At 50.3% G+C, this 22,421-nt stretch overlaps 1 protein-coding gene across 3 annotated transcripts; it reads left to right on the top strand.

Moving 5' to 3' along the window:
* Nucleotides 1–12: 12 nt before the first annotated feature.
* Nucleotides 13–21,897, top strand: PRKCSH (protein kinase C substrate 80K-H). 3 transcript variants are annotated; one of them, XM_030196967.1, is made up of 18 exons: nt 13–99; nt 189–295; nt 4,859–4,978; nt 8,839–8,934; nt 9,180–9,237; nt 9,322–9,439; nt 9,705–9,834; nt 10,054–10,138; nt 10,481–10,559; nt 10,649–10,735; nt 11,412–11,579; nt 14,959–15,049; nt 15,516–15,585; nt 17,561–17,650; nt 17,901–17,975; nt 18,278–18,377; nt 21,010–21,164; nt 21,342–21,897. In XM_030196967.1, exons 2-17 carry the CDS (start codon nt 211–213, stop codon nt 21,148–21,150), a joined length of 1,593 nt encoding a protein of 530 aa, XP_030052827.1. In that variant the 5' UTR covers nt 13–99; nt 189–210; the 3' UTR covers nt 21,151–21,164; nt 21,342–21,897. The 3 variants fall into 3 exon arrangements, with proteins under 3 accessions (XP_030052827.1, XP_030052829.1, XP_030052828.1); XM_030196969.1 differs by having other exon boundaries at nt 10,481–10,547; XM_030196968.1 differs by having other exon boundaries at nt 4,862–4,978.
* Nucleotides 21,898–22,421: the final 524 nt, after the last annotated feature.

Raw genomic sequence — 22,421 nt, forward strand, 5'->3', positions numbered from 1 at the left:
TTCCGGGATCCTCTCATCCCCGCCCCCTTCCTGGACGGATGCGACGTACTTCTAAGCGCCGCTTCCGCCTGCTCCCCGGCGAGAGGCGTCCTGTTGGAGGTAGCGAGTGAGTGGTGTGGAGGGGAAGAAAGAAGAACCGGGCGCTCGCTCTAACGCCTCTCTCTCTCTCTTTTTCACGTTTCGGTTAGGAGGAGTTGCGAGGCCCGAGACATGTTGCTGCTGCTGCTGCTGGTTCAGCTCGTGCGCTGCTCCTCCGCTGTGGAGGTGAAGAGGCCACGGGGGGTCTCCCTGTCCAGTGAGTGTTTCCCGCCCCATCATTTGCATAAGAATTATCCGAGCGGGGTAGCAGCTTCGCATTATAGACCTACCGAGCCTGCTGCATGCTGGGATGTGTAGTTTCAGGAGACCCCTTGCATGCAGATTTATCTCGTACATGTTCACGGGCTGCAGGGTGGGGTGATCAGTAATCCAGATTTGGCCCAAAATCTGCAGCCTGGAGCTTGGTATCTCTGTATGTATCGTGGGTATGCTGAAAACCAGATTGGCTTGGTGTGTTTCAAGGACTGGGTCGAGACCCTTTGCTGTTAGTGTAATGATGGAGGAGGAGGTAGGGGCTATACCCCATCTCTATGATCTCTTATCTAGAGCCTAGGATGCCATGTAGTGCTGCTTATAGGGGTCTGAGTACAGAGGGTCTCCCCTAGATCCAGGGCTCTTATGTGATACTGCTTCTAGCGATCTGATTACAGGCGTCTTCCCCCCCTAGAGCCAGGTTGGTGTAATACTGTTTATAGGGATCTGATTATTTATTTATTTTGCTACATTTGTATCCCACATTTTCCCACCTCATTGCAGGCTTAATGTGGCTTATAATATGCCACACAGGCAATCGCTAATAACGAAATAAAAAGTACAGAATATTATTGCATTTAAGGTACGGAAAGTATAATACAAATTAGAGGTAACTAGTTATACTATTCATTTCAAGTATTAGATAATAACAATGTGATTAAGTAAACAGATAAAAAGAGTTCAATATTGATTTGTAATGGTAGGAGGATTGATGTCAGTTCATTTAAGAAGGATCCTTATGGTAAGTCTCCTTGAAAAGGTTAGTCTTTAGTAATTTCAGGAAGCCTGACAAATCATTCGTAGTTTTAATGGCACTTGGTAGTGTATTCCATAGTTGCGTACAGATGTATGAGAAGCTGGATGCATATATCGATTTATATTTGAGTCTTTTGAAATTGGAGTGGTGGAGGTTCAAGAATGTACGTGAAGCTTTTTTTGTGTTCCTTGCTGGTAGGTCTATGCGGTCTGACATATATACCGGGGCATCACCATGAATAATTTTATGAACCCGGGTACAAGTTTTGAATGTAATTCGATCAATGTAATTTTTCTCTGAGGGGTTTGGCGTTTTCATATTTCGCTTTTCCAAATATAAGTCTGGCTGCAGTGTTTTGGACTGCTTGGAGTTTCTTTGTAATTTGTGCACGGCATCCAGCATAGATGGAATTACAATAGTCCAAATGACTTAACACCATAGATTGCACCAGATTGCGGAATATCTCCCTTGGGAAGAATGGTTTTGCTGTTTTGAGTTTCCACATTGCATGGAACATTTTCTTTGTTACATTTTTCTTGTGATTTTCTAGTTTGAGAGTTTGGTCAGTTGTGACTCCCAAGAGTTTCAAGGTGTCCGAAACAGTATGGTCCATGGTCTTAATATTGGTAAGATTGATCTTACTATATTGCAATGTAAGGATAAGGCATTGTGTTTTCTCTGCGTTCAATTTCAGTTGAAATGCATCTGCCCATGAATTCATTATTTGGAAACTGTGATTGATCTTATTTGTGATTTCTGTTAGATCATTTTTTAATGGGATGTAAATTGTGATATCTGCATAAATATAAGGATTGAGGCCATGGGTGGATAGTGATTTGACCAGTGGAGTCATCATTAAGTTAGAGAGTTGGTGAAAGCGGTGATCCCTGAGGCACTCCACATTCAGGTTTCCATGGTGATGATATGATCGACTTTGAGATCACTTGGTATGTTCTTGCGGTAAGGAAACAATCCATTTCAATACGTTTCCTCCAATTCCAAAATATTCTAGGATGTTCAGTATAATGTTATGGCTGACCATATCAAACGCGCTGGACATGTCAAATTGTAGGAGGAGAACATTATCACCAATAGCAATTATTTGCTTAAATTTAGTTAAGAGTGTTATTAGTACTGTTTCAGTGCTGTGATTAGCTCAAAATCCTGATTGAGATGCATGTAATAGTGAGAATTTGTTTAGATAATCTGTGAGTTGTTTGGTAACTAAACTTTCCATTAGCTTAACTACATGAGGGATGGATGTAACCGGACATTAGAGATTGTCTCCCCTAGAGCCAGGGTGTGATACTGCTTATAGGGGTCTGATTATGGGGTGCCTCCCCTCTAGAGCCAGGGCTACTGAGTGATACTGCTTATAGGGGTCTGACTCTGATTTACAGGGTATCTCCTCCCCTCCCCCCCCCCCCCCCCCCCCCCGAGCCATGTTAAGATGTAATACTGTTTATCCAGGTCTGATTACGGAGTCTCTGCCTCCTAGAGCCAGGTTACAGTGTAATACTGCTTATAGGGGTCTGATTACAGGGTGTCTCTCCACCCCCCCCCCCCCCCCCCCCGAGGTTACCATGCAATGGTGCTTATAGGTGTTTGCTTTAAGAATGTCTCTCAGCTCAGGCTGCTTAATTTGTACAATGTGCTTGTGAAAGCTAGTCTTCTAATAAATGGTACGTTAGCTAGCAGCTTAACACTTCTGTGTTCTTTAGTCTCTAGGCCTCATAACTGGAAGGATTAATGCTCAAATGTTCGAGGCAGCAATAGAGCAGAAGTTAAGTTTTGGGATTTTGTTTTTTTTTACTTTGACACCTGTTTTTTTGATTAGTAGCTCAAAGTGAGTTACATTCAGATGCAGTAGGTATATTTCTGTCTTTGAAGGGTTCCCTGTGCAATCTGAGGCAGTTTGGGTTAAGTGACTTGTCCAAGATCAGAAGGAGCAATGGTGGGGTTTGAACTGAGATCCCCTGATTCTCAGACTGCTGCTTAACCTGAGGTTGGTTCTGAAGAGTGATGGTGCTCATGGAGGACTTCTGATTTTTTTAGGTTTTAATCCGTAAGTGCCAATAAAATATCCCCATAGGAATATATTTAAAATAAGTGTTTCTTGGAAATACGACGGAAGAACACTGCAGTTTTTAAGAAACATTTATTTCAGTGGGGTCTACGCAGAGGCCTGGAATTGACCTTTGGCTGGTAATAGCTCTGTGTTTTTGAAGATGTGACCTGGAAGAATTTGGCATAACTTGGTTTGCTGTCTTGGACAGTTGAAGTTATTTTTTTTTTAAATGTGTTTTTATGATTTTTGTATGTTTTTCTGGATAAAGGAGGATTTATGCTTGCATCCTTTCTCTTAATTTGCTAGTAATGAGAAACTGAGTTCGATTCCCACTTCAGGCACAGGCAGCTCCTTGTGACTCTGGGCAAGTCACTTAACCCTCCATTGCCCCGTGTAAGCCGCATTGAGCCTGCCATGAGTGGGAAAGCGCGGGGTACAAATGTAACAAACAAACAACAAACAGACCAATAATTGTGTGTTTGGATGGTTTTTTTTTTCTAAGTTCTGTTTCGTGGGTGCCGGAGCGTCTTGCGTGATAGGGTTTTGAAACTTCCTTGAGGGCTGCCAAGCAATTTTGGTTTTCTGGAGAATTGAGACCTGTAAAATGGCCCAGCTCTTAGAGCTGCCAAATGCACTGGCCTTCTGGATATATTGGAAGGGGGGGGGGGGGGGGGTGAGAGCAATTGTTGGCAAAGGAATGTAAGTGGATAGCTAAGTAGTTACCTGGTTAGATTCTCCTGGATGAAAATGGGCCTCTTGCACCTGTCAAACATACCAGCTTTTATAACCAGATTTAAAGAGAGGTGTTCAGAGTTGGGAGAAGTTAGGTCAGGGGAGAAAACAGATAAAACTGCATTTTTCTATTTATATACAGTGAGGCCGATATTCAAAGCCATTCAAACGGGACAGGAACCTCTCCTGTCTCCTTAAATAGCTTCCCGCCGCGTAACTGGACAGTGGCACTGCACATCTCCTGAGACCGGCCAAACAAAAAGTGGGTAGGTCAGGGTTGGTGCTGTGGCGCCCCCCCCCCCCCCCCCCCCCAGGTTATGCAGGTGCTGGCTCTGAATATCGGGCCAGTACGAGCATAACTTTATTTTTTGTTTAAATGTCTTGTTATTTATTTATGTATTATTTTTTTTAAAAACTAAAGCCCCCCCCCCCCGCCAATGTTCCCTTCTTTCCCTCCCCCAGCCCTTATCAAGACCCCTGCCCCTCTGGGCCTACTTGTATCCCTCTCGCTCCTGCAAGTGTAAAAATGGCTGCCGCGACCTCTTGCAGCTGCTCGCGGTACTTTGTGTAACTTTTATGTGGCCCTGGCTGAATATCAGCCTGGCCCGGCCAAAGAAATTCCCAATATTCAGTGCTGATGCCCAGCCACGGCCCTGCACTGAATATCGTGGGATGTTAGCCAGTGACGATCAGCATTTTAAAAACCACTGACCGCCGCTGGCTGAATATCGGAGAGGAGTGTGTTCTTAAACATTGAGCTGCAAATACCCGGCTGCTGTGTTAACCCACAGACCTAGAACAGACTAGTTTTCAACAGAAAACTGTGTGCATCAGAGCAGAGTACCGAACAAGCCTCCCCAACGTGGCTTTCTGGTGGGGAAAAACAGGAAAGATTGTAGTCCTGTAAGGCTGGCATTTTATGTGAAAATAACTAAGTACCTTCCACCCAGCAGACCATCATTTCTATGAAGAAGTGAAGCCGTTCACCTGTCTGGACGGGTCTTTGACGATTGCCTTTGACCGGGTCAATGACGATTACTGTGACTGTGCAGACGGTTCTGATGAACCAGGTGAGCTATGGGTGCTCAGTGAGGGGTGACCGCCTGGGAGCTTGTGGTGAATCTTTCTGCTGACCCTTTCCCCTGGCATTATCTCAGGCTGGTGAGGATGAGGTGTCGGTGCATTTCTGTAGGAGTGGGGCCATGGAAACTTGAAGGAAAAAAAAAGGGAACGATCACTGATGATTCAATTCTGGGGTATTTATTGAGAAAACGTAACACAGTACAAAAACCCTAAAGATGTGAACTGCATTGAGCAGTTCGTGCTTCTGATGTTTGTCACAAAGAGTTTTTATGTCGATTGATAGTCATACTTTTGTAAAGTGTAATTGATGGTGGTTATTTCAGACATTGGCTCTATCTTTAACATAAAATTCACGTTGGCATATTGATCCCCACCCCTAAATCATTAGATTCCTGAGGCATATGCCCACAGCGCCAAAGTGCAGAACTGCGTCCTTGTATTTAGGGTTTTTGTATTGTTATATTTTATCAATAAAACTAGTAAAAAGGCCCGTTTCTGAAAGAAATGAAACGGGTGCTAGCAAGGTTGTCCTCTAATGGCAATTATGCTTTTAAGGGACCTGTTAGGAGAGAGTATGTGTGAGAGAGAGAGAGTGTGTGTCAGAGAGAGAGAGTGATTGTGTGATTGAGAGAGAGGCAGAATGTGTCTGTGTGTGTGAGTGAGAGAGTGTAGTGTGTGTCCCATGTGCACCAATTATGCTCGGTCCCCTGCATTCATCCATATGCAGCAAACGTCCTCTGTGCCCTGCCCCCTCCATCCATCCATCCATGTGCAGCATCTCTCCCCTGCCCCCTCCATCCATTGTGGTGCAGCAATCCTCCTCTTTCCTTTGCCCTCCCCCAGTTCCAGGCCCCCCTCCCTCCCTTCCCTCCTTCTCTCCTTTCTATCCCCCCTCCCTCCGGGTTCCAGGGCCACCCCCCTCCCTCCCTCTGAGTTCCAGGGCCGTCCCCCCCTCCCTCTGAGTTCCAGGGCCGTCCCCCCTCCCTCCCTCCCTCTGAGTTCCAGGGCCGTCCCCCCCCCCCCCTCCCTCCCTCTTTCCAGGGCCGTCCCTCCCTCTGAGTTCCAGGGCCCTCCGCCCCTCCCTCCCTCTGAGTTGCAGGGCCGTCTCCCCCCTCCCTCCCTCCCTCTGAGTTGCAGGGCCGTCTCCCCCCTCCCTCCCTCCCTCTGAGTTGCAGGGCCGTCTCCCTCCTCCCTCCCTCCCTCTGAGTTGCAGGGCCGTCTCCCCCCTCCCTCCGAGTTCCAGTGCCGTCTCCCCCTCCCTCCGAGTTCCAGGGCCGCCCTCCCTCCCTCTGAGTTCCAGGGCCGTCCTCCCCCCTCCCTCCCTCCCTCCCTCCCTCTGAGTTCCAGGGCCGTCCCCCTCCTTCCCTCCCTCCCTCTGAGTTCCAGGGCCGTCCCCCTCCCTCCCCCCCTCTGTTCCAGAGCCGTCCCCTCCCACCCTCCCTCCCAGTTTCAGTGTCCCCCTCCCCCCAGTTCCAGGATCATCGTCCCTCCCTTCCTGTTGCAGGCCCCCTCCCTCCATTTTTGAAAGCCGTCCCCCCTCCCTCCCACTGAGTTCCACCCTCCCTCCCTCTGAGTCCCAGGGCCGTCCCCCACCTCCCTCCCTCCCTCTGAGTTCCAGGGCCGTTTCCCCCCCTCCCTCTGAGTTCCAGGGCCGTTTCCCCCCCTCCCTCTGAGTTCCAGGGCCGTTTCCCCCCCTCCCTCTGAGTTCCAGGGCCGTCCCCCCCTCCCTCCCTCTGAGTTCCAGGGCCGTCCCCCCCTCCCTCCCTCTGAGTTCCAGGGCCGTCCCCCCCTCCCTCCCTCCCTCCCTCCCTCTGAGTTCCAGGGCCGTCCCCCCCTCCCTCCCTCCCTCTGAGTTCTAGGGCCGTCCCTCCCTCCCTCTGTTCCAGGGCCGTCCCCCCTCCCTCCCTCCCTCCCTCCCTCCCTCTGAGTTCCAGGGCCGTCCCCCCTCCCTCCCTCTGAGTTCCAGGGCCATCCCCCCCTCCCTCCCTCCCTCTGAGTTCCAGGGCCGTCCCCCCCTCCCTCTGAGTTCCAGGGCATCCCCCCTCCTCCCTCTCTTCCTCCCTCTCAGGGCCGTCCCCCCCTCCCTCCCTCCCTCTGAGTTCCAGGGCCGTCCCTCCCTCCCTCTGTTCCAGGGCCGTCCCCCCTCCCTCCCTCTGAGTTCCAGGGCCGTCCCCCGCCCCCCTCCCTCCTTTCCTTTGAGTTCCAGGGCCGTTCTCCCCCTCCCACCCTCCCTTCCAGTTCCAGGGTCTCTCCCTCCCTTCCTGTTGCAGGCCCCCTCCCTCCGTTTTTGAAAACCGTCACCCCCCCCCTCCCTGCCTCTGAGTTCCAGGGCCGTGTCCCCCTCCGTCCCTCCCTCCCTCTGAGTTCCAGGGCCGACCCCCCTCCCTCCCTCTGAGTTCCACCCTCCCTCCCTCTGAGTTCCAGGGCCGTCCCCCACCTCCCTCCCTCTGAGTTACAGGGCCGTTTCCCCCCTCCCGCCCTCTGAGTTCCAGGGCCGTCCCCCCCTTCCTCCCTCCCTCCCTCCCAGGGCCGTCCCCATCTTCCCTCCCTCTGAGTTCCAGGGCCGTCCCCACCCTCCCTCCTCTGAGTTCCAGGGCCGTCCCCACCCTCCCGCCCTCTGAGTCCAGTCCCTCCCTCCCTCCCCTCTGTTCCAGGGCCGTCCCCCCTCCCTCTGAGTTCTAGGGCTGTCCCCACCCTCCCTACCTCTGAGTTCCAGGGCTGTCCCCCCTCCCTCCCTCTGAGTTCCATGGCCGTCCCCCACCTCCCTCCCTCCCTCTGAGTTCCAGGGCCGTTTCCCCCTCCCTCCCTCCTTTCCTTTGAGTTCCAGAGCCGTCCCCCCCCTCCCTTCCAGTTCCAGGGTCCCCCCCCAGTTCCAGGATCGTTGTCCCTCCCTTCCTGTTGCAGGCCCCCTCCCTCAGTTTTTGAAGTAATCTTTAGGGTTACAGCCGGCAGCAGCGGTACAACGCGTGCAGGCTCGGCCCTTCTGTCTCTCTCAGCTCTGGTCCCGCCCTCATTTCCTGTTTCCTCAAGGGCGGGACCAGAGCTGAGAGAGACAGAAGGGCCGAGCCTGCACGCGTTGTACCGCTGCTGCCAGCCGCCGTAACCCCGTCAGGGTAAGTGAAGATGACTTTTCAAAATCGAAGGGAGGGGGCCTGGAACTGGAAGGAAGGGAGGGACGACGATCCTGGAACTGGGAGGGAGGGGGGACCCTGGAACTGGGAGGGAGGGAGGGACGACGACCCTAGAACTTGGAGGGAGGGACGGAGAACGTTGGGACGAGGCCTCTGGGCCCACCGGTCTGACAGCCACGTGGTTGGACCCCCGATCCCCTATCCACCGGCCTTGTGCTCCTGCCATCGTGTGACGTGGTGGGGGGGGGGTGGCAGCGGCGGCATCTCCTGTGCTAGCCTCCAGCGTTCCCTGCGGGGGGGGGGGGGGGGGGGCGGCGGCTCAGCTGTGAGGCTTTTTTTTTCCTTTTGCGAGGGTTCTGTTGCTGTCATCATACTGCGTATGGTGACGTTAGGCTGGGCTACGGAGCCTAGCAGACCAACTCCGAAGAAGCCACGGACACAGGCAGCAAGACACATAGAACGTTGGAGGTGAGAATTATTATATAGGATATCCATGAGTTGGAAAATCAGTGGTCGCTCCCCCTTGTTTTTTTGTTTTGTTTTTGTTTTGTTCTTGTTGTTTTTACAAAAAGGGACCCTTCTGCTTTTGTTTTGGGTTTTTTGTTTTGTGATTTTTGCATGCTTTCCAGCACATTAAGCAGGAGGGCCCCATGCTTGATTCCCATTTCTTCCTGCTCTTCTACCACTGACCTGTTCCTGTCTGATCTCTCTTCCAGGGACAGCTGCCTGTCCTAATGGCAGGTTCCACTGTACCAATGCTGGCTATCGGCCCCAGTACATCCCATCTTCCCGAGTCAATGATGGCATCTGTGGTAAGAGAGAAACTGGCTGCCATGGCGAACACAGCTTTTTTCAAATGTGCTAATCTTTCTGGCCTAGGACCCCCCCTCCCTTTCCCAAAACAAAAGTTGTTATTTCACTGCCCAGGTGTCCCCTGATGATTAAGCTGCGATCCTTCGACCCCTGGGTGATTTTATTTCTGAGGGGCTTCCTCCTTGCATCTGGGCCTGGAAATTCATGCTCCACCGTCACAGCCTGACTGCTGTCTCTCTTTCAGATTGCTGCGATACCACTGACGAATACAACAGCGGCCACGTCTGTGAGAATACCTGCAGGTAAGGTGCTTCTCTTCTTCCCATCCTGAGTTTAAAACGCTGACTGCCTCATCCACCTCTGCTTTCACGGTCGTTTCTGCTCAGGGAGATGGGTCGGAAGGCGAGAGAGGCTCTCCAGCAAATGGTAGAGGTTGCAAAGGAAGGATTCCATCTGAAGCAGATTCTGATCGAGGAGGCGAAAAAGGGCCAAGAGGAGAAACAGGTCAGGAGATTTAATACAACTTCTGTAATGGAGAGCAGGGATTAGGGCTGTAAGGAAACATGAGTAAGGCTTTTCCTTTCGAGAGCTGCAGAGTTTGTGTGTGAGTTTGGAAGAGCTGTTTCTCGGGATGGGGATTGCAACAGCCCACGCATAGACCATGCGGGGAAAAAGGAGCTGCAGGCTGTGCAGCCAGCCTTTTATTTGTTTATCAGTATAGTCGGTGGCCGCTGAAACTGTGCCAATGTTTTGTTGTGTCTCTAACCAGGGGAAGCTGACAGAGCTGCAGGAGAGTAAGCAGTCCCTGGAGGAGCAGGTGGCAGCTCTGAAAGCGTTGAAGGAAGAGGCTGAGAAGCCGGAAGAAGAGGCTAAAAACATTCACAAGAAGGCCTGGGAGGGTAACTTCCCCCACCCCCTACCCTTTTGCCGAGAACCCGCCAGCAACTCCCCCACCTCTTATCCTCCTGCAAGGAACTCTGCACCCCCTACCCTTCTGCCGAGAGTCTGTAAGCGACTGCTCTCCCTCCCCCAGCCTGTGGCCCATTCTCCCCTCCCCCCGTGCCATGGTAATGTCCACTTCACAGTTTTATATGGAACTGCATGTTGTTCTTTTACAGAGCAGAAGGCAGCTGAGAGAGCTGAGCGGGAGAAGTTGCAGGCAGCACGAGCCTTCCAGGAGCTGGATCAGAACCAAGATGGGCTGTAAGGGAGTTTAACTTACTTATTTACAGACAGCTTCAGTAAGCAAATGTGGGGGCTTTGCATTCAGAGCATGCAGGAACCAAGTGCCAACACATGTTATCCATCCAAAATGCACTGGGGTTGGGGGTGTATTAGGTATCTGCTCCCAGCCCCGCAATTTTGGATTAATGTTCCCATTCCTTTATTCCGGACCGAGCCTTTGCATAACAATCTGGTCCTGCAGCTGCTGGACCACAAGCGATGGTATTTGCAGTGTACTTAACCACCTTTAGTCTGCTTATCGTGACGGGGCAGGTCAGGAAAGTCACCCACTGATTCTGGTGCTATCCTTTCTCTCTCCAGGATTTCGGCGGCCGAGTTGCAGAGTCACCCGGAGCTGGACATAGAGGGTGACGGGGTTGTGTCTGAGGTAGATGCACAGGTAGTGGGGTGAGACGGGGGGAATGACAACCCTGCCCAGTCTGCAGCCGGAGCTGCAAAAACTTACCTGTACCTGTTGTTTCTTCCCAGACCTTGTTGGGGGATTTGCCCCATGTGGCTCAACTGAGCTTTCAGGAGAAGGTGTGGCCACTGATCCGAGACAAATACCTGCTTAAGGTGAGTGAGAGAACCACGAGGGCCTGGGTGAAATAATTGCAAACATTACAAAATACAGCAGTCAGGCTGGCTTATTCAGGAGGGAAATTTGAAAGAGCAACCCCTTTGCTTTCTCATTTATCTCCCATCCTTCTGTTGAAATACAGATTCTATGTTATTACATTTTCCATCACTTAGAGGTGTTCTGTATTTAAAGATCAGATTACCTAGAGAACTTAGATACAAGAATAGTTACCTGGCGTTTAGGAAGAATTTGAAAACTTGGTTATTCATACAGTATCTTCGTTAAGTTTTCTGCTTTACCACTGTCGTGTACGAAATAGATATTACACTTCAATTATTAGGATTACTTAATTCTACATTATTATTTAATCTGAAAGTTTACATTATTTTTGTAATTCTCTGGGCTGTTCCCAGTTCTGTTTACTATGTAATCCAGCGTTAATATAAGTGAACTATGTAACGTGACAGTGACAGAGTCGTTTTTAAAAGCCAACCACTTCTGAAATCTGCTCCACTGGATGCCCAGTTAGGTGGCACAGGAAGGAAGCTGGGCTCTGGACGGGACAGAGGGTTGGCTCTGGGTATGGGGAGATTGGGGGGGGGGGGGGGGGGGGGAAGGGCTATAGGCATTGCCCACATGGCTGCATGGTGACTGGTAACTGCTCTCTTTCAGGCCTCGGATGACATCCCTCCTGCTCCACCCCTTGAGGTGCCGCCAGAAGAGGGCACAGAGTCTCATCCTGAGATTCCTGAGGAGCACAAGCATTCTGACGACGGGGAGGATGAGGAGGAGGATGAAGATGAAGATGATGAAGAGGATGGGGACCAGGAAGAACCAAAGGTGGGTCATAAGAGTAGCCATACTGGGTCAGACCAATGGTCCATGTAGCCTAGTATCCTGTTTCCAACAGTGGCCAATCCAGATCACAAGTACCCAGCAGAAACCCAATTAGTAGCACTGTTCCATGCTACCAATCCCAGGGCAAGCAGCGGCTTCCCCCATGTCCATTTCAATAACTGACTATGGACATTACCTCTAGGAATTTGTCCACACCTTTTTTAAACCCAGATATGCTAACCGATCTTACCACATCCTCCGGCAAAGAGTTCCCGAGCTTAACTATTTGTTGAGTGAAACATATTTCCATGTAACTTCATTGAGTGTCCCCTGGTCTTTGTACTTTTTGAAAGAGTGAAAAATCGATTCACTTCCACCCGTTCTACACCACTCAGGATTTTATAGACCTCAAAGAGCCCTGACCTGTTCTCATACTGGAGGAATTCATCCCCTTTATCATTTTGTTTGCTCTTCCTTTTCTACTTCCGCTATATCTTTTTTTTTTTTTTTTTTTTTTTGAGATATGGCAACCAGAATTGAATGCAGCAGTTCTCAAGGTGAGGTTGCACCATGTCAGCAGACTGGTACATTGTTGCCTCTCCCTCCACCCTCCAAGGCCTGGGATTGTGGGTCGGGGCATGCTTACATTGTGCACCATAAGACTCAGCATCCACATGAACCTCTCGAACGTGCCAGTAGCTCTTAACGATAAAGTCTGTTTCGTCTGCTCACTGAAATTACAGGTGGAAACACCCTTGGCTAATAACTGCTGATAGACCTGTTTTTTCAAATGTTATTGCAAATATGTGACATACATTGCAAAGAAATTAATTGAAACTTCTGAATACTTATAGCCAATAATCAAGAGTTAAACAATCCCCCCTAAACATTGTCCCATGGGGTTCTTTTCCCAAGGTCTGCGTGACCTAGGTCTGGCGATCAATGTAAACGCAGAGTCAGGAGATACCTGTTTGATTCAGATGATCACATTAGCTCCCCGTACTTCATAGCAATCCCAGTTCTGCGTAAGATGCCTCTTTTTTTATGGCCGTCAATTCTCAGATATCAAGAAAAAATAATCCAGTTTACACAGCAACCTAGCCTCTTTAGGGACACTTGGTTGCTTCCAAAATGGGCTGCTGTAAAAATATGAATAGCCAAGTTAAGCTGGACAGGCTTATGGTGAAGTAAACGATGCTCCACCTTCAACATGACCCCAAAAGAGCTGAATAACAGGACAAGTCCACCAAATGTGAAACATGGCAGTCATGTCATAATTACCCAACACATCCCAGTACCAGATTTAAACAGCTTGAGAAGTCTCTGTGGCATATAGTACCAGCGGAATAGCATTTTATTTTATTTTTTTTCCAAGTTAACGCTTTATTAAAGCTTAATCATGCAAAATGGAAGTAACAATGCAACAATCATCAAGAAAATTATGAAACATCCATTAATCGTCCATGAGCATTGAAGTAAGGATTGGCTCATACAAGCATAAACCCCCCACCCCCTAACAACCCCCTCCCCCCCCCCCCCCCCCAGCAAACCAACTACATAGTGGGTAGAGAAGAGTCAGGGTGAGCAGTTCACTGTATATAAGGGTCCCGAATGCGAGAATAGGCCAATATTTGTCCGCTACGCAGAGCCGTCAGTTTAGACGTCAGATGAATATGAGCTAGTTTCCTCAAAGCAGTTCCAAGTCCCGGTAAGATAGGCTTCTTCCAGGCTGCAGCAAGTAGGCTGCTACAAACGTGTGAAACTGGAATAGCATTTTATGTCCATTTTCCATCAACACACTGCTCACTGAAAGCTTGAAAAGATAGTTAAAACTAAAATTGCATTTTCTTAGTAAGTAATCCCCAAGTCCTTTTCCCAATGCTGTATATAATTGGGGAATGAGCCAAGATTAATGCCAGATAAAGGCTGGAAATAGAACCTGTACCCTCCCTCACCCCCAATTTCCTTGCACGCTATCCGGGTAATATAATGTCTAAGTTATAACTAATGAAAATGCTGATGGGGAGGCAGACCATTTTCCTCTACCAACTTTTGATATGTAAGAAACGCCCCATCTTCCCAAACCTGCCCCGGTCTTTGTAAATCCTTATGTGCCTATTAATGAGATACAGTACTCGTCATCTCAGCCACAAATCCTGCTGCATATTGTATTACCGTTTGCAAAAAAAACAGGTTTTCAAGGAGCCTCCTATATTTACCAGTACCCTTTTGATACACTCAAGGATCTGGGAGAAAGGAAGCCGAGGAACCGCCCCCAGTGGTAACAATCCCACCCAGCGCTTTTCCGTGTTCACTCACACCTTAGGAGACCATGAGAGTGGAGTTGCACTGACTGATAGTATAATAAAAGTTCAGGTACTGCTGTTCCACCTTTTTTCCTAGGATGATACAAGGCCCAAGTCCTGACCCGAGGAGGGCGTTTGTTCCAAATGTAGCGAAGTAGCTTTCTGTGTAACCTAAGAAAAAAAATTTGGGGATTGGAAGGGGCAAGGCCGTAAAGAGGTACAGCTACTTCGGCAAAATCATCACCTTCGTGGCACTAATTCGTCCCACCCATGAAACATTTAGGGGTCAGATTCTGCATGTACAAATCCTCTACCCTCTGCGTTGAGAGGCAGCCACATTCCTAAGGCTCAGCAACCCATTTTTATGTGCTGTTAATCAGTCTGAAGCTACAGGCTTTCAGCCAGGGGCGTAGCCAGACACCCAACTCAGCCTTGTCCCACAAGTGATTTGGTCTCGTCCTCTCTCGCCTGCATGTCATATGATCTCTTAAACATCCCCCTCCCCCACATACCTTTTAAATAGCAGATTTTCACTGGCATCGAGCAGCAACTAATACACACTGCTCATGTTGGCCCCACAGCCTTCCCTCTGATGCAACTTCCTGTTTCCGCATAGGTGGGAAGACAGAGGGAAGGCTGTGGGGCTGGTGCAAGCAGTATGTATCAGTCACTGCTCGCTGCAGGCAAAGATCTGCTATTTACAAGGTATGCAGGAGGGACAGTTGTTGGGAGTTTTCGGCTGATGGAGATCCCTGCCATCCACATCATAGGTGTGCTGCTACTAGGTGGGCCTGAGCCCAAAGTGGATGGGCCTGGGCCCACCCTTAACTACGCCACTGCTTTCAGCTCACCTCTTACCCTCCTTTTTCGTTCCCTTGAAGCTCCCCCACGTTCACCAGTGCCTCCATCATGGGCCGAGAGCTGCAGTGTCCTTCTGGTATCCTGGTGTATTTGCCCCTAGGCCTGAGGGGGCTGACTCTCCGGTCAGCCGCTTTCTCAGGGTCATCGTGGGAGCGGGTAGCTGGAGTGGGCCCTGGGGTTACCTGGGTTTGATGTAACATCATTGTGTTTTCTAGATACGACCTCCAAAACAAGCAGCAGACAAGACGGAGGAAGAGGCAGAGCCACTGCCCCCATATGACGAGGCCACGCAGGCACTGATAGATGGTAAGGGCATAGCTTTTGGGGGGAGTTTCTTAACCAGCTAGGACCAGTGAGGTCCTAAGCTAAGCTTTCACCTTAAGTCATAAGCCGTGCTCAGGGTTTGCATTGTGGCGTGTCGGCCTTTCTTCAGCTGTTCTGTTGGTACGATCTGTCTCCTTCTGTAATTATGAAACCCCAGTCTGTGCTCCCGAGGGAAGGTGCCTCTGGCTGGGATCCCCAGAGCAGATAACCTGGCAATCCGTGGGGAATCAGACAGCAGAGCCGAAGGTTTTTCAGCCTTTTTATTTGCTAACTAACAGGAGCAGTGCCAGTACCTACCGTGTGTATGTTTGGAAACTGCCTCGGTCCACACTTTCCTTTATGTTACTCCTGACTGTTTACCGCAGAGGGTTTTCTGGTTTTATCTGAGATTATTCAAATTAAGCTAACGTTGGTAAAGGAGTTCTTTCAACTTGTCTGTCCTTTTCAGTGGCACAGAAGGCCCGGGAGAAATACGAGGATGCAGCCAAGTCTCTGAGAGACATGGAGGACTCCATCAGGTGAAGAGGCCAGGAGGGGAGCTCTGCTCATCTGCTTACAGTCTCCCTTTGGCTTTATGTCACTGCTTATTAATAATGATGGGGGGGGAGGTATTTTCAGGTCCCGAACGATGGGAGGGCGTCAGTTTTGGCTGGTGATAGCTATGATCATCGGAGTAAAAGTGTCCGTTTCGGTGATGGGGTCAGGGCGGGGGAAGGACAGTACTTGCAAGGTCAGTTGTACTTGCTTCAGAGCTGAGAGCAGAGCCCACAGTCCCTACGCTCAGTTTAGAAATTGCTCCTTCAGCCGCTGCACAAGTAACCTGTTTTCAGTTTCAAGCTCAAACTACATCCTGCTGTCTGCTGGTGATGTCACAGTCTACACCTTGCATTTGCTGGCATGGGGTGGTGGGGGGGGGGGAGTCTTGTGTTAGTCGGAGATCAGTTTTAGATAGTAAGGGGGCAGGAGACCCTCTGCCTTCCCCTGTCTTTTAACCCAGGCCCAGATGCATCAGCCAAACGTTAAAAAATAAGAATCGTAAAAGTGCTTAACGATTTTTAAAAAACGAATGCACTACAAAAACACTCCAGAAATGTTCAGATCGGTATTGCAAAGTAGGATGTATCACAGAATCGTTAAACCCATCGTTAATCAGCGCCTAAAGCATGCGCAGAGCAGCCCAAGCATTATGCTGGCTGCTCTGCGCATGCCACAAAGGCCCAGCTGTCAAAAAAAAAAATACCCACAAACACGTGTGTTTCGGGAGGGGGCAAAGGCACTCGTCATGAGCGTCCTGTATGGACGCCTCCCCCCCCCCCCCCCCCCCCCCCCCGGCACAAAAAATCTCCAATTTTAGCAGCCCCGGGCCAGCCCTCCTCCCTTCCTGTATTCTCCCACACTAGCTCCGCCTCCTGCCATGCTCCGGTCCCGTGCCCCGCCGCCCCCCCTTTGGTCGTGGCTGCCGCTCCCCCCCTCCAACGACCCCCCCCCCCCTTTGCCTTACAGGCCCGTGCAGCGCCTCTCACCTCTGCTGCGTCAGAGGAGGGCGGGCCCAGGAAGAAAGAAGGGACGTCTGAGGAGGCCTTCTGACTCGCCGATCAGCTGTTCTTGCCCGTGCAGCAGAGGTGAGAGGCGCTGCACGGGCCGGTAAGGCAAAGGGGGGGGGGGGTCGTTGGAGGGGGGAGCGGCAGCCACGACCAAAGGGAGGGGCGCGGGGGCGGGGCACGGGACCGGAGCATGGCAGGAGGCGGAGCTAGTGTGGGAGAATACAGGAAGGGAGGAGGGCCGGCCCGGGGATGCTAAAATTGGAGATTTTTCGTGCGGGGGGGGGGGGGGGGGGCGGGGGCGGGGGGGGGGGGGGCAAGGCGTCCATACAGGATGCTCATGACGAGTGCCTTTGCCCCCTCCCGATCCTTTTTTTTTTTTTTTTCTTTTTTGGTGCTGAGGGAGAGGGGAGCAGCGGCAACCTGGGGCGTCAATAAAGGACGCCCCTGACGCGTTTTCGCCCCCCCCCCCCAGTTATTTTTTATTGGATTTCGTAAACTTCTAGCAGACAGACAGCCCTAACGAGAGGTACACTCTCGTTAGATTTCACGGTGTTCTCCTGCGTTAAACGAATCGGAAAAGGTTAGTGCATGTCATTTCAATGGGATTTGTAGAAGAATTGCTCATCTGCATTCAGTTTTCGTTAGCTGCTACTGTCGTCGGAAAATAGGCTTTAGTGCATGGAAAGGATAGGAAATTCTTCCTTGAGGGCTCATTTAACGATGAAAAACGTTTAGTGCATCTGGGCCTCAGTCACCCCCATTTCACAGTTCATGGTACTGCAGTACATGCCATTTAGCACTAGGTGGCACCGAAACTCCAGCAAATTCTGGGTTTTGGAGTAACGTGGTGGTGGTGGTGGGGGGGGGGGGGAGTCCCTGTCTCTTTGAGAAGAACCCGGCTGTCCCTCTATCCTGCTGATCAGTCTGTTGTGTTTGTTTGCTCTTGCAGGGCCTTGGAGAAGGAGATCTCCTTTGACTTTGGACCACAGGGGGAGTTTACTTATCTGTACAATCAGTGCTACGAGCTCAGCACAAATGAGTAGGCTGTACAATTAACCCCCCCCCCCCCCCCCCCCCCCGTCCCTTTCCCAACATCTTTTACTTGGGGTGGAGCGAGGGATGATGTTAAAGTCGCGTAGTCCTGAAAACTGGCCTTGCGATACCTCATTCCTTGCATGCACCTTCCCCCCAGGAAGAAGCAGGGTGTTCCCGGGAAGGACCTCTTAGACCCATAAGAAGCTCCTGTTATCTGGGTAACGCTCTTCTCCTTTTTTTCTTGTCCTCTCTAGGTATGTTTACAGGCTCTGCCCTTTCGACAGGGTAACTCAGAAGCCAAAGAATGGAGGATCGGAAACAAACCTGGGGTAAGGTTCGCAGTCCTGAGGCTCGGTATGATTAGGTCCTTCTCTCTGAACCCTTGTATAGCCACACAGCTTATATGGGGGGGTGGGGCCAGGAGCTGAGCAGCCGTGTGTTTCTTATTTCCATAAGTCTGCATCTGGCAATTGATATGATGCTTGACACTAGGCCAGGATCTGTTTGTTGCTTTGCTTTCCGTCTCTCTCCTCCCCTGGCACGTGCATCTCCATTAGTAATATGGCTTTATAATGACGCTCGGCACTGCCCAGCCATGATACTAACGTCCTCTGCTTTCTCTTGTCCTTAGCATATGGGGCTCTTGGGCCGGCCCCAGCAATGATAAATTCAGCATCATGAAATATGACCACGGAACGGGCTGCTGGCAGGGGCCCAACCGCTCTACTAATGTGAGTAATGCTCATTCAGCCTCGTGTGCGGCTTCCCACCCCAGTGGGTAACGTGTAACACTCATGCAAACCCTGTGATTTTTTTGTGCCGGTATGAGCCGGTACGGTGTACCGGCACCTTTTTCCTGAGGTCCGGCTCACCTGCCTGCTCCCGTCTGTTCCTGCTCCCATGCTCCGTTGAAATCTTTTGATTACCTGAAGTTGCGATTCTCCTCTCTCCCCTGCCCTCCCCTCCATGTCCAGCAATTCTCTCTCACCTCCCCTCTCATCCAAGTCACGGCGAACCGGCAGTGAAGGCAGCAGTGCTCACTGAGGCAGGCACGCAGGCAGGTTCGTCTCCTCTCGCGTCGCTTCCCTCTCAGCGCTTCCCGCCTTCGAGGGCGGGACGCGCTGAGAGGGAAGCAACGCGAGAGGAGACGAACCTGCCTGCGTACCTGCCTCAGTGAGCACTGCTGCCTTCACTGCCGGTTCGCCGTGACTTGGATGAGAGGGGAGGGAGGCGACATGCTGGGCATGGAGGGAGGCAACATGCTGGGCATGGAGGGAGAGGGGAGAGAGAATTGCTGGACATGGAGGGGAAGGCAGGGGAGAGAGAAGAATTGCTGGACATGGAGGGGAGAGGAGACATGCTGGGCAGGGGAGAGAGGAGAATTGCTGGGCATGGATGAGGGGAGGGCAGGGGGGAGAGGAGACACGCTGGACATGGAGGGGAGGGCAGGGAAGAGCGAATTGCTGGACAGGGGAGGGCAGGGGAGAGAGGAGAATCGCTGGGCATGGATGAGAGGGGAGGGTAGGGAAGAGAGAATTGCTGGACACGGGCAGGGGAGAGAGGAGAATCGCTGGGCATAGATGAGAGGGGAGGGCAGGGAAGAGAGAATTGCTGGAAATGGACAGAGGAGGGCATGGGAGAAAGAATTGCTGGGCATGGATGAGAGGGGAGGGCAGGGGAGAGAGGAGACATGCTGGACATGGAGGGGAGAGAGAATTGCTGGACGGATGAGAGGGCAGAGGAGACATACTGGACATGGAGGGGAGGTCAGCGAAGAGAAATTCGCTGGACATGGAGGGCAGGGGAGAGAGGAGAATCGTTGGACATGGATGAGAGAGGAGGGAAGAGGAGAGAGGAGACATGCTGGACATGGATGGAGGGGAGGGAAGACAGGAAGGAGATACATATGGAGGGGAGGGCAGGGGAGAGAGGAGAAATGCTAGAAATGGATGGAGAGGAGAGCAGGAGATAGAGAATTTCTGGACATGGATGGATGGATGGTTGGCGGGGAGAGAGGAGAAATGCTGGACTTGGATAGAAGAGGGGAGAGAGAAGTATTGCTTTATATGGATACAGGGGAGGGAAGAGAGAGGAGACATGCTGGACATGGATGGAGGGGAGGAGAGAGGAGAAGTGCTGGACATGGATGGAAAGAAAAAAGAAGAAGATGCACATGGATAGAGTTGAGGGAAAGGGAAGAGAGGAGAAAAACTGCACATGGATGGAGAAAATAGGCAAAAGCTGGATCCACATTATACCTCCTCCAGTCAATTCTATGGAGGAGGACCCAGCTTTTACTTATGGATGTAGGGAAGAAATGAAGAAGAAAGGAGGAAAGTAAAGAAATAAATGGAAAGGAAGCCCTGGAAACGGTGTTAAGAGAACAGATAGAGAGCAGCAGAATCAGAGACTGCTGTCTTATTTTGCACTAGTACACTGGAGCTGTAACTGCTTACAGACATTATAATGAAAAAAAAATCACGTAATTTTTTTCTCTTATACTAGTATAATATTTTCAATGATGTCTGTTTATATGCGCCATGGCTGGTATAAGGGATGTGGTTAATGTGGGTGTGGTTATCATATGGGGTGGAGCCATATGTGGTGACCCCGCCCATAATGAGTGCCAGCACTTTTTTTTCTACAAAAAAAGCACTGTGCAAACCTCACATCCCAGCTAGCACTTGGGCTGCCTCGCATGCTGCATGCTCGGGGTACGACCTCACGTGCTCCAGACCTGGGGTCTCACCCCACTTGGTGATTTAATCACCTGGAGGTTAGCGGTTTGTCTGGGTAAGTTCTGGAGTTATGCAAACAAAACTTTGGCAGCACTTCGGGTGCTCGGGAGTACGGTTTACTTTAGCTGAGTATTGGATTGTTGGCATGTATAAGATGTTCATTCAGGTCAGGGATTTTTCTGCATGTGCAGAAGTAACCGATGGCAGATAAAGACCTGTATGGTCCATCCAGTCTACCCAACAAGGTAAACTCATTTTACATGGTATGTGATACTTTATATGTTTGTCCCTGCCATTTTCAGGGCACAGACCACAGAAGTCTACCCAGCACTGTTCTTGTACTAAAAGTTCTGAAGCTAACGTCGAAGCCCTTTAAAATTTACACTCCAGTCCATCCCTATCTATTCAGCCACGAACAGGGCGCAGACCATAGAAGTCCACCCAGCATTGGTTTTACTCTCCAATTACCAGTGTTGCCACCCAATCTGCGCTTCGATTCTGTAGATCCATTCCTTCTACACAGTACCAATCAGATTACAGCCCTCCTTCAAATAAATGTGTTTTATTTACTGCTACTGCCTGGGCTCCGCAGCCTTGTGTCACGTGCATTTCTTCCCTTCCTCAGGTGAAGCTGTCATGTGGTAAAGAGACTGTTGTGATATCCACAGCTGAGCCCAGCCGGTGCGAGTATCTAATGGAGCTGAGCAGCCCAGCAGCCTGTCAGGAGCCCCGTGAGACGGACGTTTCGGACCACGACGAGCTCTGAGGAGAAGCGCTCTGGTACAGCTTGTTCTTTTTTTTTTTTTACTCTGCAGCACCCCCTGTACTTACAAATACCTCAGTAGCTTATGTGGAGAGAGACAGGACTCGTGCATAAGAAGTGTGTTTGGTGTCTATCATTTAGGGACGCTGCCTCCTCTCCCTTCCTCACTGCTCTGCTCTCTTTTCCCCTCTCAGGCTCTGCAACGCTGTCCTCACAAAAGCCACTTCCTCAGGACATCTTTTCAGCTACCACCTGGAGTTAAGGACATCTCCCTCCCATCACGAGGGACCAGCACTGCCCGTTTCCCTTCCCTCCTCCTCCCCCACTCCTTTGGAATCGGATCGTTTTTCTTTACCTGTATCGAGGGGAGTTTGTTCACCAGCCCCTGCTCAGGGACCAAAAACTGGGAAATGCAGACTGGGTCACTTTTGAATTTGTGGACTTTCTTCCATTAATCTTCCTCGCTGTTTCTCTGCCTCCCATTGGCAAAGAAGTTGTGAACCAGTCTAGTTCCACCCACGAGGCTGTACAGACACTAGTAGCAGCACAACCCCAGAGCCTCTGTTCAAATCCTTCTGTTTGTTTTCCATATGTTTTTCTTCATCTTTGTTGCCTGTCACAAAGTGTCATTTGAAGCAGTTTTATGTGGGATTCTTTTTTTTTTTGTTTGTTTCCATGTTCTCTTCCCCCTCCCCCCCCCATGTCTTTGTGTAATTTACCTAGAATAAAATTTCCTGGTGACAAATCCTTCGCCCTTTTCCAGCTTCTTCCTTTGAATTTTCTGCCCGAGCTGACATATTTCAAGAGACAATTTCACAAGCCAGAATGTGAATTTGGTCACCTTAATGTCATCTGTCTTTTTACATTGGTTCTAACATAAATTGTCCAGTGCAGTTATATTTATTTTAATTATACCATTTTTTTACTAAATCATTCAAACTGGTTTACGAAGCAAATAAAAAAAAAAAAAGACTGAATCGACCATAAGCTTGGGCAAATACTAATGTTTCTAAGCTTTTCCTGAATGCATTACCATGCCCAGGTCCAGCAGAAAGAGCTCCTGCTGCCACCATTCACTCCCCTTCTATCCTGCTTTGTGCTTTAATAACGGGAGATGTGCCTGGACCAGAGAAATGAGAAGGTGCAGAAGGAAGCTAAGCGACTGTCCGGAGGTTGGGCGAGTGATTCTGTTAACGTGAGGTTTGAGAGCAGGAGATGCTCTTACCTGTGGGTACAGCGATCTTTCCCTCTCCGTTCAGGAGCTTAAGAGAGCT

The sequence above is a fragment of the Microcaecilia unicolor genome, chromosome 3, assembly GCF_901765095.1.
Source record: "Microcaecilia unicolor chromosome 3, aMicUni1.1, whole genome shotgun sequence".
NCBI lineage: Eukaryota > Metazoa > Chordata > Amphibia > Gymnophiona > Siphonopidae > Microcaecilia > Microcaecilia unicolor.